Source organism: Mobula birostris, chromosome 8 (genome assembly GCF_030028105.1).
Source record: "Mobula birostris isolate sMobBir1 chromosome 8, sMobBir1.hap1, whole genome shotgun sequence".
In the NCBI taxonomy this organism is placed as follows: Eukaryota; Metazoa; Chordata; class Chondrichthyes; order Myliobatiformes; family Myliobatidae; genus Mobula; species Mobula birostris.
Window position 1 is genome coordinate 102489424 of NC_092377.1, and position 14270 is coordinate 102503693.

Here is a 14270-nt window from a genome sequence, read left to right on the forward strand (position 1 = left end):
TACGCTTCCTTATTCCTCTTGACAAGTTGCCTCACATGTTTCTTCAGCCACGGTTCCCTTTTCCTACCATTTTTTCCTTGTCTCAGTGGGACAAACCTATCCTGAACCCAGCACAAGTGGTCCCTAAACTTCCTCCACATTACTTGTGTGCTTTCACCCTCGAACATCTGTTTCCAATTTACTCTCGCTAGTTCCTGCCTCATCCCTTCATAGTTGCCCTTCCTCAGTTAAGCACTTTCCCATTTTGTCTGTTTTTATCCTTTTCCATAGTTATGCTGAAGCTAAGGGAGCTGTGGTCACTCTCACCAAAATGCTTCCCCACCAAGAGGTCTGCCACCTGACCAGGTTCATTTCCCAAAACTAGACCCAGTATGGCCTCTCCTCTCGTCGGCCAGTCCACATACTGTGTCAGGAATCCTTCTAGAACACACCTGACAAATTCAGCCCCATCTATCCCCCTTGCATTCAGGAGGTGCCAGTCAATATAAGGGAAGTTGAAATCACCCCTAACTACAACCCTGTATTTCCTGCACCATTCTAAAATCTGTCTGCTTATCTGCTTCTCAGTGTCCCGAGGGCTATTTGGGTGCCTATAGACTACTCCCAGCACAGTGATTGATCCCTTCCTATTTCTGACTTCCACCCACACCGACTCAGTGGACACTCCCTCTACAGCGTCTTCCCTTTCTATAGCCATGATATTATCCCTGACCAGTAATGCTACTCCCCCCACCTTTTCTACCTCCCATCCTATTCTTTTTAAAACACCTAAACCCCGGTACCTGCATCAGCCAATCCTGCCCTTTCTCCAGCCAAGTTTCAGTAACGGCCCAACATCATAGTTTCATGTACTGATCCATGCTCTAAGTTCATCCCCTTTATTCCTAATTCAATTATTCAATTCCTGTATTCAATTCTGCCCCAAGAATCTGTGTTCAATTTCACCATCAGCAAACTCTGTTCAATTGAAATCCAGCCAACCCATGTTCAATTCCACCGTCAATAACCCGTGTTCAATTCCACCGTCAGCAACCCGTGTTCAATTCCACCGTCAGCAACCCGTGTTCAGTTCCACCGTCAGCAAACCCGTGTTCAATTCCACTGTCAGCAACCTGTGTTCAATTCTGTCAGCAACCCGTGTTCAATTCCACCGTCAGCAAACTCGTGTTCAATTCCACCGTCAGCAACCCGTGTTCAATTCTGTCAGCAACCCATGTTCAATTCCACTGTCAGCAAACCCGTGTTCAATTCCACCGTCAATAACTCGTGTTCAATTCCACTGTCAGCAACCCGTGTTCAATTCTGTCAGCAACCCGTGTTCAATTCCACCGTCAGCAAACCCATGTTCAATTCCACTGTCAGCAACCCGTGTTCAATTCCACTGTCAGCAAACCCGTGTTCAATTCCACTGTCAGCAAACCCGTGTTCAATTCCACCGTCAGCAACCCATGTTCAATTCTGTCAGCAACCCATGTTCAATTTCACCGTCAACAACCCGTGTCCAATTCCACCATCAGCAAATCCCTGTTGAGTTCCACGCCAGCAACCCCTGTTCAATTCCACTGTCAGCAAACCGTGTTCAATTCCACCATCAGCAAACAGCAGTCCTGACGAAGGGTCTCGGCCTGAAACGTCGACTGCACCTCTTCCTACAGATGCTGCTTGGCCTGCTGCATTCACCAGCAACTTTGATGTGTGTTGCTTGAATTTCCAGCATCTGCAGAATTCCTGTTGTTATCAGCAAACCGTGTTCAATTCCACTCCAATAATTCCACCCCAGCAACCCTTGTTCAATTCCACCCCAGCAACCCGTGTTCAATTCCACTCCAGCAACCCGTGTTCAATTCCACCGTCAGCAATTCAACTTTAATTCCACTCCAGCACACTGCGTTCAATTCCACCGTCAACATCCCATATTCAATTCCGCCGTCAGCAACCCGTGTTCAATTCCACCACTGTGTAAGAAGTTATTGGGTTCTCCTGTGACTGCCTTGGTCTTGTCCGGGTGCACCAATTCCCCCCACATTCTCCAGATGCACAGATTAGACGATCAGTTGATCACATGCGTGTAATTGGGTGGGGTAGGCCCAGTGGCTGAAGGACCTGGTACCCATGTGTAACTCAAATCAGGGCAGACGCATACCTCCCTCATTCACAAGGACGGAAGTTAGTTTATGGGCTCCTCCATAGCAGCATTCAGTTCATCAGTAATTTTCAGAAGGTAACTAGTTGATAAGGAGGTGTTTGCTGGAATGGGAGGTGGGATTAATGTAAGGACTCAAGAGGGGGCCACAAGTGAGGCACAAGCTGCAATCGGAGGTAGTCGATTTGGATAAGTATAGGGAGGGCTATGGTCCAGACAGGACAATGCAGAATAACAGTTGGGCATGGACTAGATGGGCTGAAGGGCCTGTTTCTGAGCTGTAGTGCTCTATGATTCTATAACTCTTTCAATAAGCAGTGACAAGGATCAGAAGCAGGAGGGTCTCCCCCTGCACTGTCTGAAAGCAGCGTGGGCTTGCCACAGCCTTTGCTGATTATTTCCATGGCCAAATCTCCGAAGGCTTTGGAAATTCTCCTCAAATCGAGATACAGCAGCGAGCAGGCTGCTGTCACCGGGCTTCTCGCCATGGCTCAGAAGAGGAGCGGATGTGGGAGTGGTGAACAGACAGGCATGATCCACAGGCAGCAACGAGATAAAACCTTGAATTACATGACCCTTGCTGGCCTTGGCATGTCCCAAAACACTTTAGCAGCCCGTAAGTTACTACAGGTAGACTCCATGGGCAATTGGTGCACAGCAAACTCCCATGAAGGTTAATAACGTGCGAGCTGTTGTACGGATGTCAGCTGAGGGGTAAGTTCTTGCCAGTGAATCAAGGAGAAGTCTTTAATTCATTTGGAGCTCCACCCCTGTAATAATTAAAGACACGTTCAGGTAGCTTATCTTTCTGCCAGGCTCCTGGGAATGGATCCACTGAGAACCAAAACTATTCGCAGACTGCAATTACATCTGTTACAAATCTGATTTTAAAAGTCATTATTCACCCTTTGCAGTGGTTTTCTCTGCAGCCTGGAAGCTGGCTGTGCGTGCATGACAATGCCTCTCCATCATGCCTTCCAGTTCCAGGCTGCCCAGCTCCAAGGAGCTCAGACGGACACAATCACTGTCTGCCCATTGAGCAGAGAACTGGGCAGGGGAAGGTGTGGAGCAAACCTTGGGCTGGGGGTAAAGTGGGTGGGTCTGGTCATTGTCAGTGACTGTGATCGCTGAACAGAACTGGCATTTCAGCCCAATTTGCTTTGGTTGCTGCTCCTGCTGATGGGACAAGACAGTAGCACAACGTCATAGCATCACCAGTAGCCCACGTTCAATTCCCTCCACTGTCTGTCAGGACCATGTACGCTTCCCCCATGGCCACGTGGGTTTCCTCTGCGTGCTCGGGTTTCCTCCCACATGCCAAAGACTGGCGGGTTAGTAGGTCAGATGGTCACATGAGTGTAATTGAGCAGCCGGACTCATTGGAAAGGCCTGTTACCATGCTGTTTCTCTAAATAAATTAAAATAAAAACAGCCTCACGCTCCCCTTCTGCCCTCCCTCGGTTCACCTAGCTTCATCTAAAATCTGTCTCTAGTGCAGTCTGGGTGGAGAGGCTCCTCCTGAATTCATACTAAGAACATGGTCCAAACGCAGGTCAACGGGACAGACTTAAGAAAGTCAATATGGTCAGCACAGGCAAGCAGGGCTGAAGGGCCTGGTTTCGTGTGGTACAGCCCTATGACCCTGTGAACGGAGAACCGTGCTCTTGCTGTTTCTTTAACACAGATTGTCCCAAGGGTCAAAGTTCACATAAATACTGAGAAGCATTTAGCAGAAACATATATTCTGGAGAGAGATTACTTCCCGTCTGCAAACTCAGTGCTTCCTCCCGAATTTAAGCAAATTTTGTGCTTTCATTTTAAGAATCAGACCTGTGCAAATCACCAGCTGGGCACTTAGCGACATGCCAGCTGCTCGCACTGCCCAGTGCAGTGGGTCTTTCAGGCCCAGGGCGAACTCAGCTCACCTGGCATGTACACTTCGTACAGCTGTCCACCGTCCACTCCTCATTGTTGTCGAAGAGCCGCCCGCTGTGCCAACATTGCCCTGGGCGCACCTTCTTCAGCGACTCCTCCAGGATGTCCCGGATTATCACGTTTTCTTCTGTCTGCAAAAAAAAACATTGGCCAGGGCAGCAAGGTTACTGCTTCATCTGTCTTTTACATCCAGACACTGAGAAACATGTCCCGCTTTACATACTTGCCCCTTTCAAGCTCCCCTTGTAACCATACCCAGGAATACAGCCAAACGGAACAGCGTTCTTCTGAGGCCAAGGTACAAAACACAATACCAACAGGCACACACAGCACAAGTCACACATAAAGGCATCCGTTAGTTTTGTGAGACCATGGATCTGCTCCTGGAAAGTCTTCACTCTCCAGGGCACAGGCCTGGGCAAGGTTGTATGGAAGACCAGCAGTTGCCCATGCTGCAAGTCTCCCCTCTCCACGACACCAATGTTGTCCAAGGGAAGGGCGTTAGGACCCATACAGCTTGGTACCAGTGTCATCGCAGAGCAATATGTGATTAAGTGCCTTGCTCAAGGACACAACACGTTCCCGCGGCTGGCGCTCGAACTCACAACCTTCAGGTCGCTAGTCCAATGCCTTAACCACTTGGCCACGTGCCCACACAAGTCACACACGTATAATTACAATAGCACCAGGCACACACAGCACAAGTCACACATAACACGTATAATTACAATAGCACCAGGCACACACAGTACAAGTCACACATTAACATGCATAATTACAATAGCCTGAAAGCAGAGTCACAAATACTAATCTAGTGCAAGTCTCTGAGTGTCATGGCCTGAAGATTGATTGTGCATGGGATATTGTGCACACAGTGAGATATGTTTTCTGTGTACCTGCATTTACCTGTGTACACAGTGTGAAGTATATTCCCATGTTCCCCTGTATACATAATGTGAGGTACATTCCTGTGTAGCCATGTTCAGTTAGACAGACAGTGTGAGCTATACAGTTTTCTGTGTATCTATGTTTGCCCATATACACAGTGTGAAGTATATTCTCTTGTTTCCCTTTATACCTAATATGTGACACATTTCTCTCCATTTGTGTTCCCTTGTGCACATACTATGAAGTATATTCCTATTTTCCCTTGTACAGACAGTGTGAGTTATATTCTCCATATACACAGGATGAGTTATATCCCTTGGTTTCCCCATATATACCGTCTGAAGTATGTTCCTGTGTACCTGTGTTCTCATGTACACAGTGTGAAGTGTATTCCTGTGTACCTGTGTTTTTCCATATCCACAATGTGGCGTATTTCCCTGTGTGTTCCCCATGTACACAGGGCAAGGTGTGTGCTTGTGTTCCCCTGTATACATGATGTGACATGCATTGTATTTAATAAAAGGCTGCTTCTGTGTACCTACCACTTTAACTAGTCCGTCAGCCAGAGTGCTCACAAGAACCCTTAGTCCATTAAGCTCTTTAAACATGTTTCCAATGTCAGAGCAGGAGTGGTCACAGAAATCCACCACTTTGTTGGTTTTCTGGCCAATGAACTCACTCTTCATAGCCGGGCTGACCGCTGTGAACTCGTGGCTTTCGTGACTGCTCATGGCCTCGGCTGTGAAAGAACAAAAGGTAAAATTTGAAGTGTTGTACTAAGCCGGTGGGCAGGTCAGGAGTGTCAAGATTTCAAAACAGCTGCCCGTCAAGTGAAATGCTAATTCCACTTACTGGAGATGCAAAAACATCAAAGCACTGAATCAACAAAACATTGTCCCTTTATCATGAGGAATGGGCTTTGACAGTCTTGCTAGTGATCCAAATCATTCTCGCTTCAGAAGCTGTACATGGGGGAGCCAGTTCCAGAATCCCCATGCAGCCAAAATAATCACTGCTGAGGACTGGAGAGGGTGACGGTGACAGAAAATCGATAGCAAACCATGGCCCAGATATGAAGTCTGCTGCCTTTGCCAGTGACTGGAATCCAACACACATCATCCTTTCAGCGCCCCGGCCCACTGACTAAAGATTACCACTGACCTGTACTGCAGCTGAGTTTCCCCTCAGAGGGTGGGGAACGAGCACCGTCGCAGAATTTTGCTGAAATTTTTTTTTGGAGTGGGAAAGGCATGCTGATTTGCAGGTACAATTGAAATGCAGAGGTCTTAGACTCCCCACTCCTACACTATCCTGCTAGCAAATGTATAGTCTATGGAAAATAAAACTCAGAACAAGATTGCAGTACCAGAGGGACATCAAAGACTGCAGTGTATCTTGTTTCATGGAAATATGGCTCAACTCCCGAATTTTGGACACAGCGCTGCAGCCAGTTAATAGAAACATAGAACAGGAAATCTACAGCACATTACAGGCCCTTCAGCCCACAATGTTGTGCCGACCATGTAACCTACTCTAGAAGCTGCCCAGAATTTCCCTACCGCATAGTGCTCTATTTTTCTAAGGTCCATGTACCTATCTAAGAGGGTCTTAAAAGACCCCATTGTATCTGCATCATCTCTTCGCTGATGGTGCATTCCATGCACCCACCACTCTCTGTGTGAAAAACTTACCTCTGACATCCCCCTTGTATCTACTTCCAAGCACTTTAAAACTATGTCCCCTTGTGGTAGCCATTTCATTCCTGGGAAAAAGCCTCTGGCTATCCATACGATCAATGCGTCTCATTATTTTATACACCTCTATCAGGTCACCTCTCATCCTCTGTCGCTCCAAGGAGTAAAGGCCAAGTTCACTCAACTTATTCTCATAAGGCATGCTCTTCAATCCAGGCAACATCCTTGTAAGTCTCCCCTGCACTCTCTCTATAGTATCCACATCCTTCCTGTAGTGAAGTGATCAGAACTGAACACAATACTCCAAGTGGGGTCTGACTAAGGTCTTATAGAGCTATAACATTACCTCATGGCTCTTGAACTCAATCTCACAGTTGATGAAGGCAAACACACCATATGCCTTCTTATCACTGTCAACCTACGCAGCAGCTTTGAGTGTCCTATGGATATGGACCCCAAGATCTTGCTGGTCCTCCACACTGCTAAGAGTCTTACCATTAATATTATATTCTGTCTTCAAATTTGACCTACAAAATGAACAACTTCTCACTTATCTGGGTTGAACTCCACCTGCCACTTTTCAGCCCAGTTCTGCATCCTATTCATGTCACATTGTAACCTTTAACAACCTTCCAGACTATCCATAACACCCCCAACTTTTGTGTCATCAGCAAACTTACTAACCCACCCTTCTACTTCCTCATCCAGGTCATTTATAAAAATCACAAAGAGGAGGGATCTCAGAACAGATCCCTGCAGAACACAACTGGTCACCATCCTCCATGCAGAGCACAAACCATCTACACCACCTTTTACCTTCTGTGGGCAAGCCAATTCTGGAGGATCCCATGCCTCATTACTTTCTGAATGAGCCTCACATGGGGAACCTTATCAAATGCCTTACTGCAATCATTAATGGCTTTCCATTTTCCGCAAAGACAGGTCAGTTGAGTCTTTTAAAAATAGAGAAGGAGATGTATGCTTCATGATGAACTCACTGTGGTGCACAGACATGACTGTTCTGTCCCAGTTCTGCTCGCCAGACCCTGGGACATATAATGGTCAAGCGCCATTCATTTTTATCGGCCAAGGGAGTGTTCCACTGTCATCCTGGTAGCCGTGTACATTCTGCCTCAGGCCAACGTCGGGCAATCACTGGAGGAGCTGAGCACCGTGATCAGCAATTGTGAAACAGCACACCCTGACGCCTTCACTATCCTTGCGGGGGATTTCAAAATCAGGCCGGCTTGAAGAAGTCTCTGAACAACTACTACCAATATATTACTTGTGGAACAAGAGGAGCCAACACACTTGACCACCATTGTACAACCATGTAGAATACTTTGCCTTCCATCCCACGGACACACTTTGCAAAGACCAGTCACCCCTGGTCATGCTCCTACTCCCAGGACATAGGCAGAGACTAAAGATGACAGCACCATCTGTCACCTGGTGAGGACCAAGGAGGAAGGGCTCAATAGAGGTATAAGAGTGCTTACGGGACTGCTTTGTCAGTGGACTATTCAGGGATTCTGAATCATGTTTATTATCACTGGCACATGTCATGAAATTTGGATCTTTGGATCTGAATGAATATGCCACAGTTGTTACTAAATTCATCAAGGCCTGTGTTGGATGAACATACTAGACATACCCAAACCAAAGCCGTGGATGAACCCAGAGAATCTTAGTCTGCCAAGGGCTGTATCCATGGCATTCAAGACCGGTGATTCAGAACTACACAAGACTTCCAGATGCAATCTACCGAATGCTATTTTAAGAGTGATAAAACAATTCCTATTGAAGTTAGAGATGGAATTGGATGCATGTCAACTCTGGCAGGCGAAAGGCTCCCAGATGAGCTCAATGCTTTTTATACAGGCTTTAAAAGGGAAAATAAAACTCTCCCTATGTGAATCCCTGCCGTATCTGATCCTGTGATCTCTGTCTCGGAGGCCGACATCAGAACATCTTTAATGAGGTTGAACCATCACAAGACATCGGGCCCTGAAGGTATACATGGTAAAAACCCGTTCCAACTAACTGTTCAAGGACATCTTCAATCTCTCACTACTTCAGTCGGAGGCTCACACCTACTTCAGAAGAGCGACAATCATACCAGTGCCCAAGAGCAGCAGGGTGAGATGCCTCAACGACTGTTGCCCAGTTGCACTTACATCTACAGTGATAAAGTGCTTTGAGTGGCATGGCCAGAATCAACTCCTGCCTAAGCAAGGACCTGGACCCTCTGCAATTTGCCCACTGCAACAACAGATCTAACTGTGAATTCAATCTCACCACCTCTTCACTTGAGCTTGGATCACCTGGACAATAACAACATCTACATCAGGCTGCTGTTTACTGATCACAACCTTCAACACAATCATTCCCTCAGTCCTAATCAACAAGCTCCGAACCCTGGGCCTCTGTACCTCCCTTTGCAACTAGATCCTTGACTTCCTCATCAGGAGACCGCAGTCTGCGCAGATCAGAAATAACATCTCCTCCTCGATGACAATCAGCACTGGTGCACCTCAAGGACGCGTGCTTAGCCCACTGCTCTACTCTCTCCACACCCACAACTGTGTGGCTAGGCACAGCTCAAATTCTAGCTATAAATTTGATGATGACACAATTACTGTTGGCAGAATTTCAGATGGTGACAAGGAGGTGTACAGGAGCAAGGTAGATCAGCTGGTTGAGTGGTGTTGCAACAGCAGCCTTGTACTCAACCAGTAAGACCAACGAATTGATTTTGGACTTCAGAAAGGGGCAGCCAAGAGAACACATACTCATCCTCATTGAGGAATCAGAAATGCAAAAGGGTGAGCGTTTCAAGTTCCTGGGCGTGAACACCTCTGAAGATCTATCCTGGGCCCAACATATTGATGCAATTATAAAGAAGGCACAACTGCGGCTATATTTCATTAGGAGTTTGAGGAAATTTGGTATGTAACCAAAAGCTCTTGCAAATTTCTACTGATGTTCTCTGGAGAGCATTCTGACTGGTTGCATCACCGTCTGGTATGGAGGGGCCACTGTACAGGATTGGAAAAAGCTGCAGAAAGCTGTAAGTTCTGCCAGCTCAATCATGGGCACGAGTCTCCCCAGCACTGAGGACTTCTTCAAAGGACGATGCCTCAAAAAGGTGGCATCTATTATTCAGGACCCACATCACCCAGGGAATGCCCTCTTCTCATTGCTACCATCAGAGAGGAGGTACAGGAGCTTGAAGACACACACTCTACATTTCAGGAACAGCTTCTTCCCCTCCACCATCAGATTTCTGAATGGACCATGAGCCCATGTACACTACCTATTTTCTTTTCCTTTTTTTGTTCTCTTTTTACACTACTTATTTAATTTTACATATATTTCTTATTGTAATTTATAGTTTTTTTTAATAATATCTTGTGCCACAGTACAACTTATTTTACGACACATGCCAGTGATACTAAACCTGATGCTGATACTCTCCAAGTGTCTTTGCCAACAACGCGGGTTCTAACACTACAGGCATCTTCTCCCCACATCAAGGTCTGGTACCGCAGTTCAATTGGGCAAGGATGAAAGAAGCTGCAGAGAGTAGTGGGCGCTGTCATCATTGCGGGATCTTGCTGTGCACAGATTTCCTATATCACAGCAGTGCAGAAATAGCAGAACTATTCTTTCACTGGCTGGATATCCTGAGGTTGTAGAAGAAGAAGAAGAAGAAGATGAAGAATAGCCCTTAACTTGGCAGTGGAGTTATCGGGGCACCGCCATGACGGTGTTTCCGTAGCAAGCTATTCTTGTTCTTACGAGGCGAGTTGCTAGCTCGATGCTCAACCTGACTTGGAGTCGAACTTGGGAACCTTTGCTCCAGAGTCCGGCGCTGATATTATTGTGCCACCAAGCAGGACTGAGGCTGTAGAAAGTTCTCCTAAATGGATGCTTTGTTCCTTTTCCATTTTAAGCATGGAACATAGACCTTTACAGCACAATGCAGGCCCTTTGGGCCAACTTTTTTTACCCTACTCTAAGATCAATTTAACCCTTCCAGCCCTGCATTTTTTATTCATCCATTTACTAATCTAAGAGTTTCTTAAACTTCCCCAAAGTATATCTGCCTGTATCACAGATCCTGCCAGTGCATTTTACACACCCACCAGTCTCTGTGTAATAAACATAGCTCTGACATCTCCTCTATACTTTCCTCCAAGCATCTCAAAATGATGCCTCCTCATATTAGTCATTTCCACACTGGGAAAAAGCCTCTGGTTATCCACTTGATTTACAACATGTATCTCTCTTATCATCTTGTATACCACTACCAGGTCACCTCTTATTCCCCTTCACTCCAAGTGAAAAGCCGAGTTTTCTCAACCTCTCCTCAAAAGACGTGCTCTCTAATTGTAGTAAATCTTCTCTACCCCTCTCTACAACTTCCACGCTCTTTCTATAATGAGATGATTAGAACTGAACACAATATTCCAAGTGTGGTCTAACCAGAGTTTTATAGAGCTGCAACATTACCTCGTGTCTCTTGAACCCAATTCTCTGACTTATTAAGGCCAGCACATGATGAGCCTTCAATTAACTGGTAACTTTTGTGAGAGATGATACATCCTTTCATTTAACAGTGGACCTGGTAATTTGTTTTGATTGCCATGGAAAATCATGCGGTTAGCACCACACTATTACACCGCCAGAGATCCTGGGACATATCCCGCCAATATCTATAAGGAGCTTGTATGTTCTCCCCATGACCACTTGGGTTTCCTCTGGGCACTCTGGTTTCCTCCCACAGTCCAATGACATACTGATTAGATGGTTAATTGGTCACATAGGTATCATTGGGCAGTACGGGCTCATTGGGCCAGAACGGCCTCCTACTGAGCTGTATCTCTGAACAAAAATAATAAAATTGAACAAGCTAAATGGGAAAAAAATCAGGTACTGAGCATTAGTGCTTCATCATGCCTTAGTTACATTAGTTATTAAACCAATTTTGGGCCCCTTATTTAGGCAAAAGCTATGTTGGCATTGGAGAGGGTCCAGATGAAGTCCACGAGAGTTATCCCAGTAATGGAAGGGTTAATCTATGAGGAGTGTTTGATAGTTCTGGGCCTGTAATCACTGGAGTTTAGAAGAATGAGGAGGGATCTCATTGAAACCTATCAAATATTGAAAAGCCTAAATATAGTGGATGTGGAGAGGATGTTTCCCACAATGGGGGGGTCTAGGACAAGAGGGCATAGACTCAGAATAGAAGAACAGAGATGAGCAGATTTTTCTTTTGATCCACATGGTGGCGAACCCATGGAATTCATTGCCACAGAAGGCTGTAGAGGCCAGGTTATTGGGCTTATTTAAAGTAGAGGAATAACTTCTTGATTAGTAAGGGCTTCAAGTGCTATGGTAGGAGAGTGGGATTGAGTGGGAATAATAAATCAGCCGCGATTGAATGGTAGAGCAAACTTGATGAGCTGAATGGTCTCATTCTGCTCCTACGTCTTATTGTCTTATGGTACTATACCCACTTGAGCTAGTTACTCATTGAGTAGACAGCTTTAAGGGAATTCAAAGGAATAGAACATAGAACAGAACAGGAACTAGCCCTTCAACCATGATGTCTGTACCCACCAAGATGCCAATATGAACTGCACATCTGCCTACATGGTCTAAATCCCTCAATATGGACTGCACTCCTGTCTACATGGTCTATATCCCTCAATATGAACTGCACTCCTGTCTACATGGTCTATATCCCTCAATATGAACTGCACTCCTGTCTACATGTCTATATCCCTCAATATGAACTGCACTCCTGTCTACATGGTCTATATTCCTCAATATGAACTGCACTCCTGTCTACATGTCTATATCCCTCAATTTGAACTGCACTCCTGTCTACATGGTTTATATCCTGGAGCATATCACAAGTCCTGATTATGTGACCAATGACGCCAGGTAGACAATCTCTGAAGAGTATTGATAATGGCTGGGCTCACCCATCTTGTAAAGTCACTGCTTTGGTTCTACTTGCCATTAAGTATTCATGCCCTCTCCGCATTTCCTCAGCAGAACAATATCGATTTTAAATAATTAATAAAAGGGTTAAGTGGGAGATCAGAAAGAGGTTTTTTACCCAGAGGGTGGTAGGCATCTGAAAAGAGAGAAGATGCAGAAAACTACGTCACATTTAAACAGCAATGTTTATTTGCACCAAGGTCTTGTTTTTACATGTTTGTTTATATCGCTCTCTTCACTGTCTTGTATACCACTCAGTGGCCATTTATTAGGTACAGGAGTGTAACCCGGTACGGTCTTCTGCTGTTGTAGTCCATCCACTTCAAGGTTTGGCATGGTGTGTGTTCAGGGATGCTCTTCTGAACACCACTGTTGTAATGTATGGTTATTTGAGTTACTGTCGCTTCCCTGTCAGCTTGAACCAGTCTGATATTCTCCTCTGACCTCTCTCATTAACAAGGCATTTTCACCCAGACATCTGCTGCTTCCTGGATATTTTTTGGATTTTTTTGCACCATCCTCTGTAAACTCTAGGGACGGTTATGCATGAAATTCTCAGGAGATCAGCAGTTTCTCAGATACTCAAACCACCCTGTCTGGAACCAAAGTTCATTCCACAAAGTTACTGAAATCACATTCCTCCCACATTCTCATGTTTGCCCTGAACTAAAACTGAACCTCTTGACCATGTCAGCATGCTTTCATGTATTGAGTTGCTGACACATGATCGGCTGATTAAATATTTGCATTAACGAGCAGGTGTACAGGTGTACCTAATAAAGTGGCTACTGAGTGTGCAGTAATTATATTCTGTGTGTTGTCTACATTTATGTGCCTGTGATGCTGTTTCAAGCAAGTTATTCATCATACCTGTTGCTCACTGTAATTGTGCATGTGACAATAACTAAGACTTGACTTGAAATGACTTGGTAGACCAGTAACCTGCAGGGCTACATACTATTGCTGAAAGGTGGGATTAGACTAAGAAGAATTTTTCCACCAACACAGACCTGATGGGCCAAATCACCTTCTTTCTTTCTGTAAATCTTCTGTGATCCTGCAACAGATCAAAGGAGGCCAGGGAAAGCACCATCCAATCATGTGACTGCTGGAAGTGGTTAAGACTGAAAGTGATCACTTTGAAAAGGTTTTCTTCAACCAGCCCATGGGAGAGCTCTAATAAAAACACAAGAGGTTCTGTAGATGCTGGAAATCCAGAAGGAGACCCACAAAATTCTGGAGGAACTCAGCAGCTCAGGCAGCATCTATTGAAAGGAATGCGGAATTGACATTTTGAGCTGAGACACTCCATCAGGACTGGTGAAGAGTCTTGGCCACAAATGTTGATTTCTTTCTCCTTTCCAGTTGAAGTTGCTGAGTTTTTCCAGCACTTTGTGTGTGTTACCATGGAAGCACTCTTATCACTCATAAACCCTGATTAGGAGTCTGATAGCGCTGCGCACATTGGCGATCTTGTTGCAAGTGTGTAGAGTAACAACAGGTGAATGGGCTATGACTGCGAATATGACCATAAAACATAGGAACAGAATTAGGCCATTCAGCCTATTGAGACCGCCTCGCCATTTGATCATGGCTGA

At 45.5% G+C, this 14270-nt stretch overlaps 1 protein-coding gene across 2 annotated transcripts in view; it reads right to left on the reverse strand.

Moving 5' to 3' along the window:
* LOC140201546 (thrombospondin-2-like) overlaps positions 1-14270 on the reverse strand; it is a 135943-nt gene that overhangs the window by 90690 nt on the left and 30983 nt on the right. For both annotated transcript variants that reach the window (XM_072265827.1, XM_072265828.1), the window contains exons 5-6: positions 5509-5705; positions 4069-4209 (exon numbers count right to left, since the gene is read on the reverse strand). In XM_072265827.1, coding sequence (XP_072121928.1) covers positions 4069-4209; positions 5509-5705 — 338 coding nt within the window. The remainder of the gene's footprint in view (positions 1-4068; positions 4210-5508; positions 5706-14270) is intronic.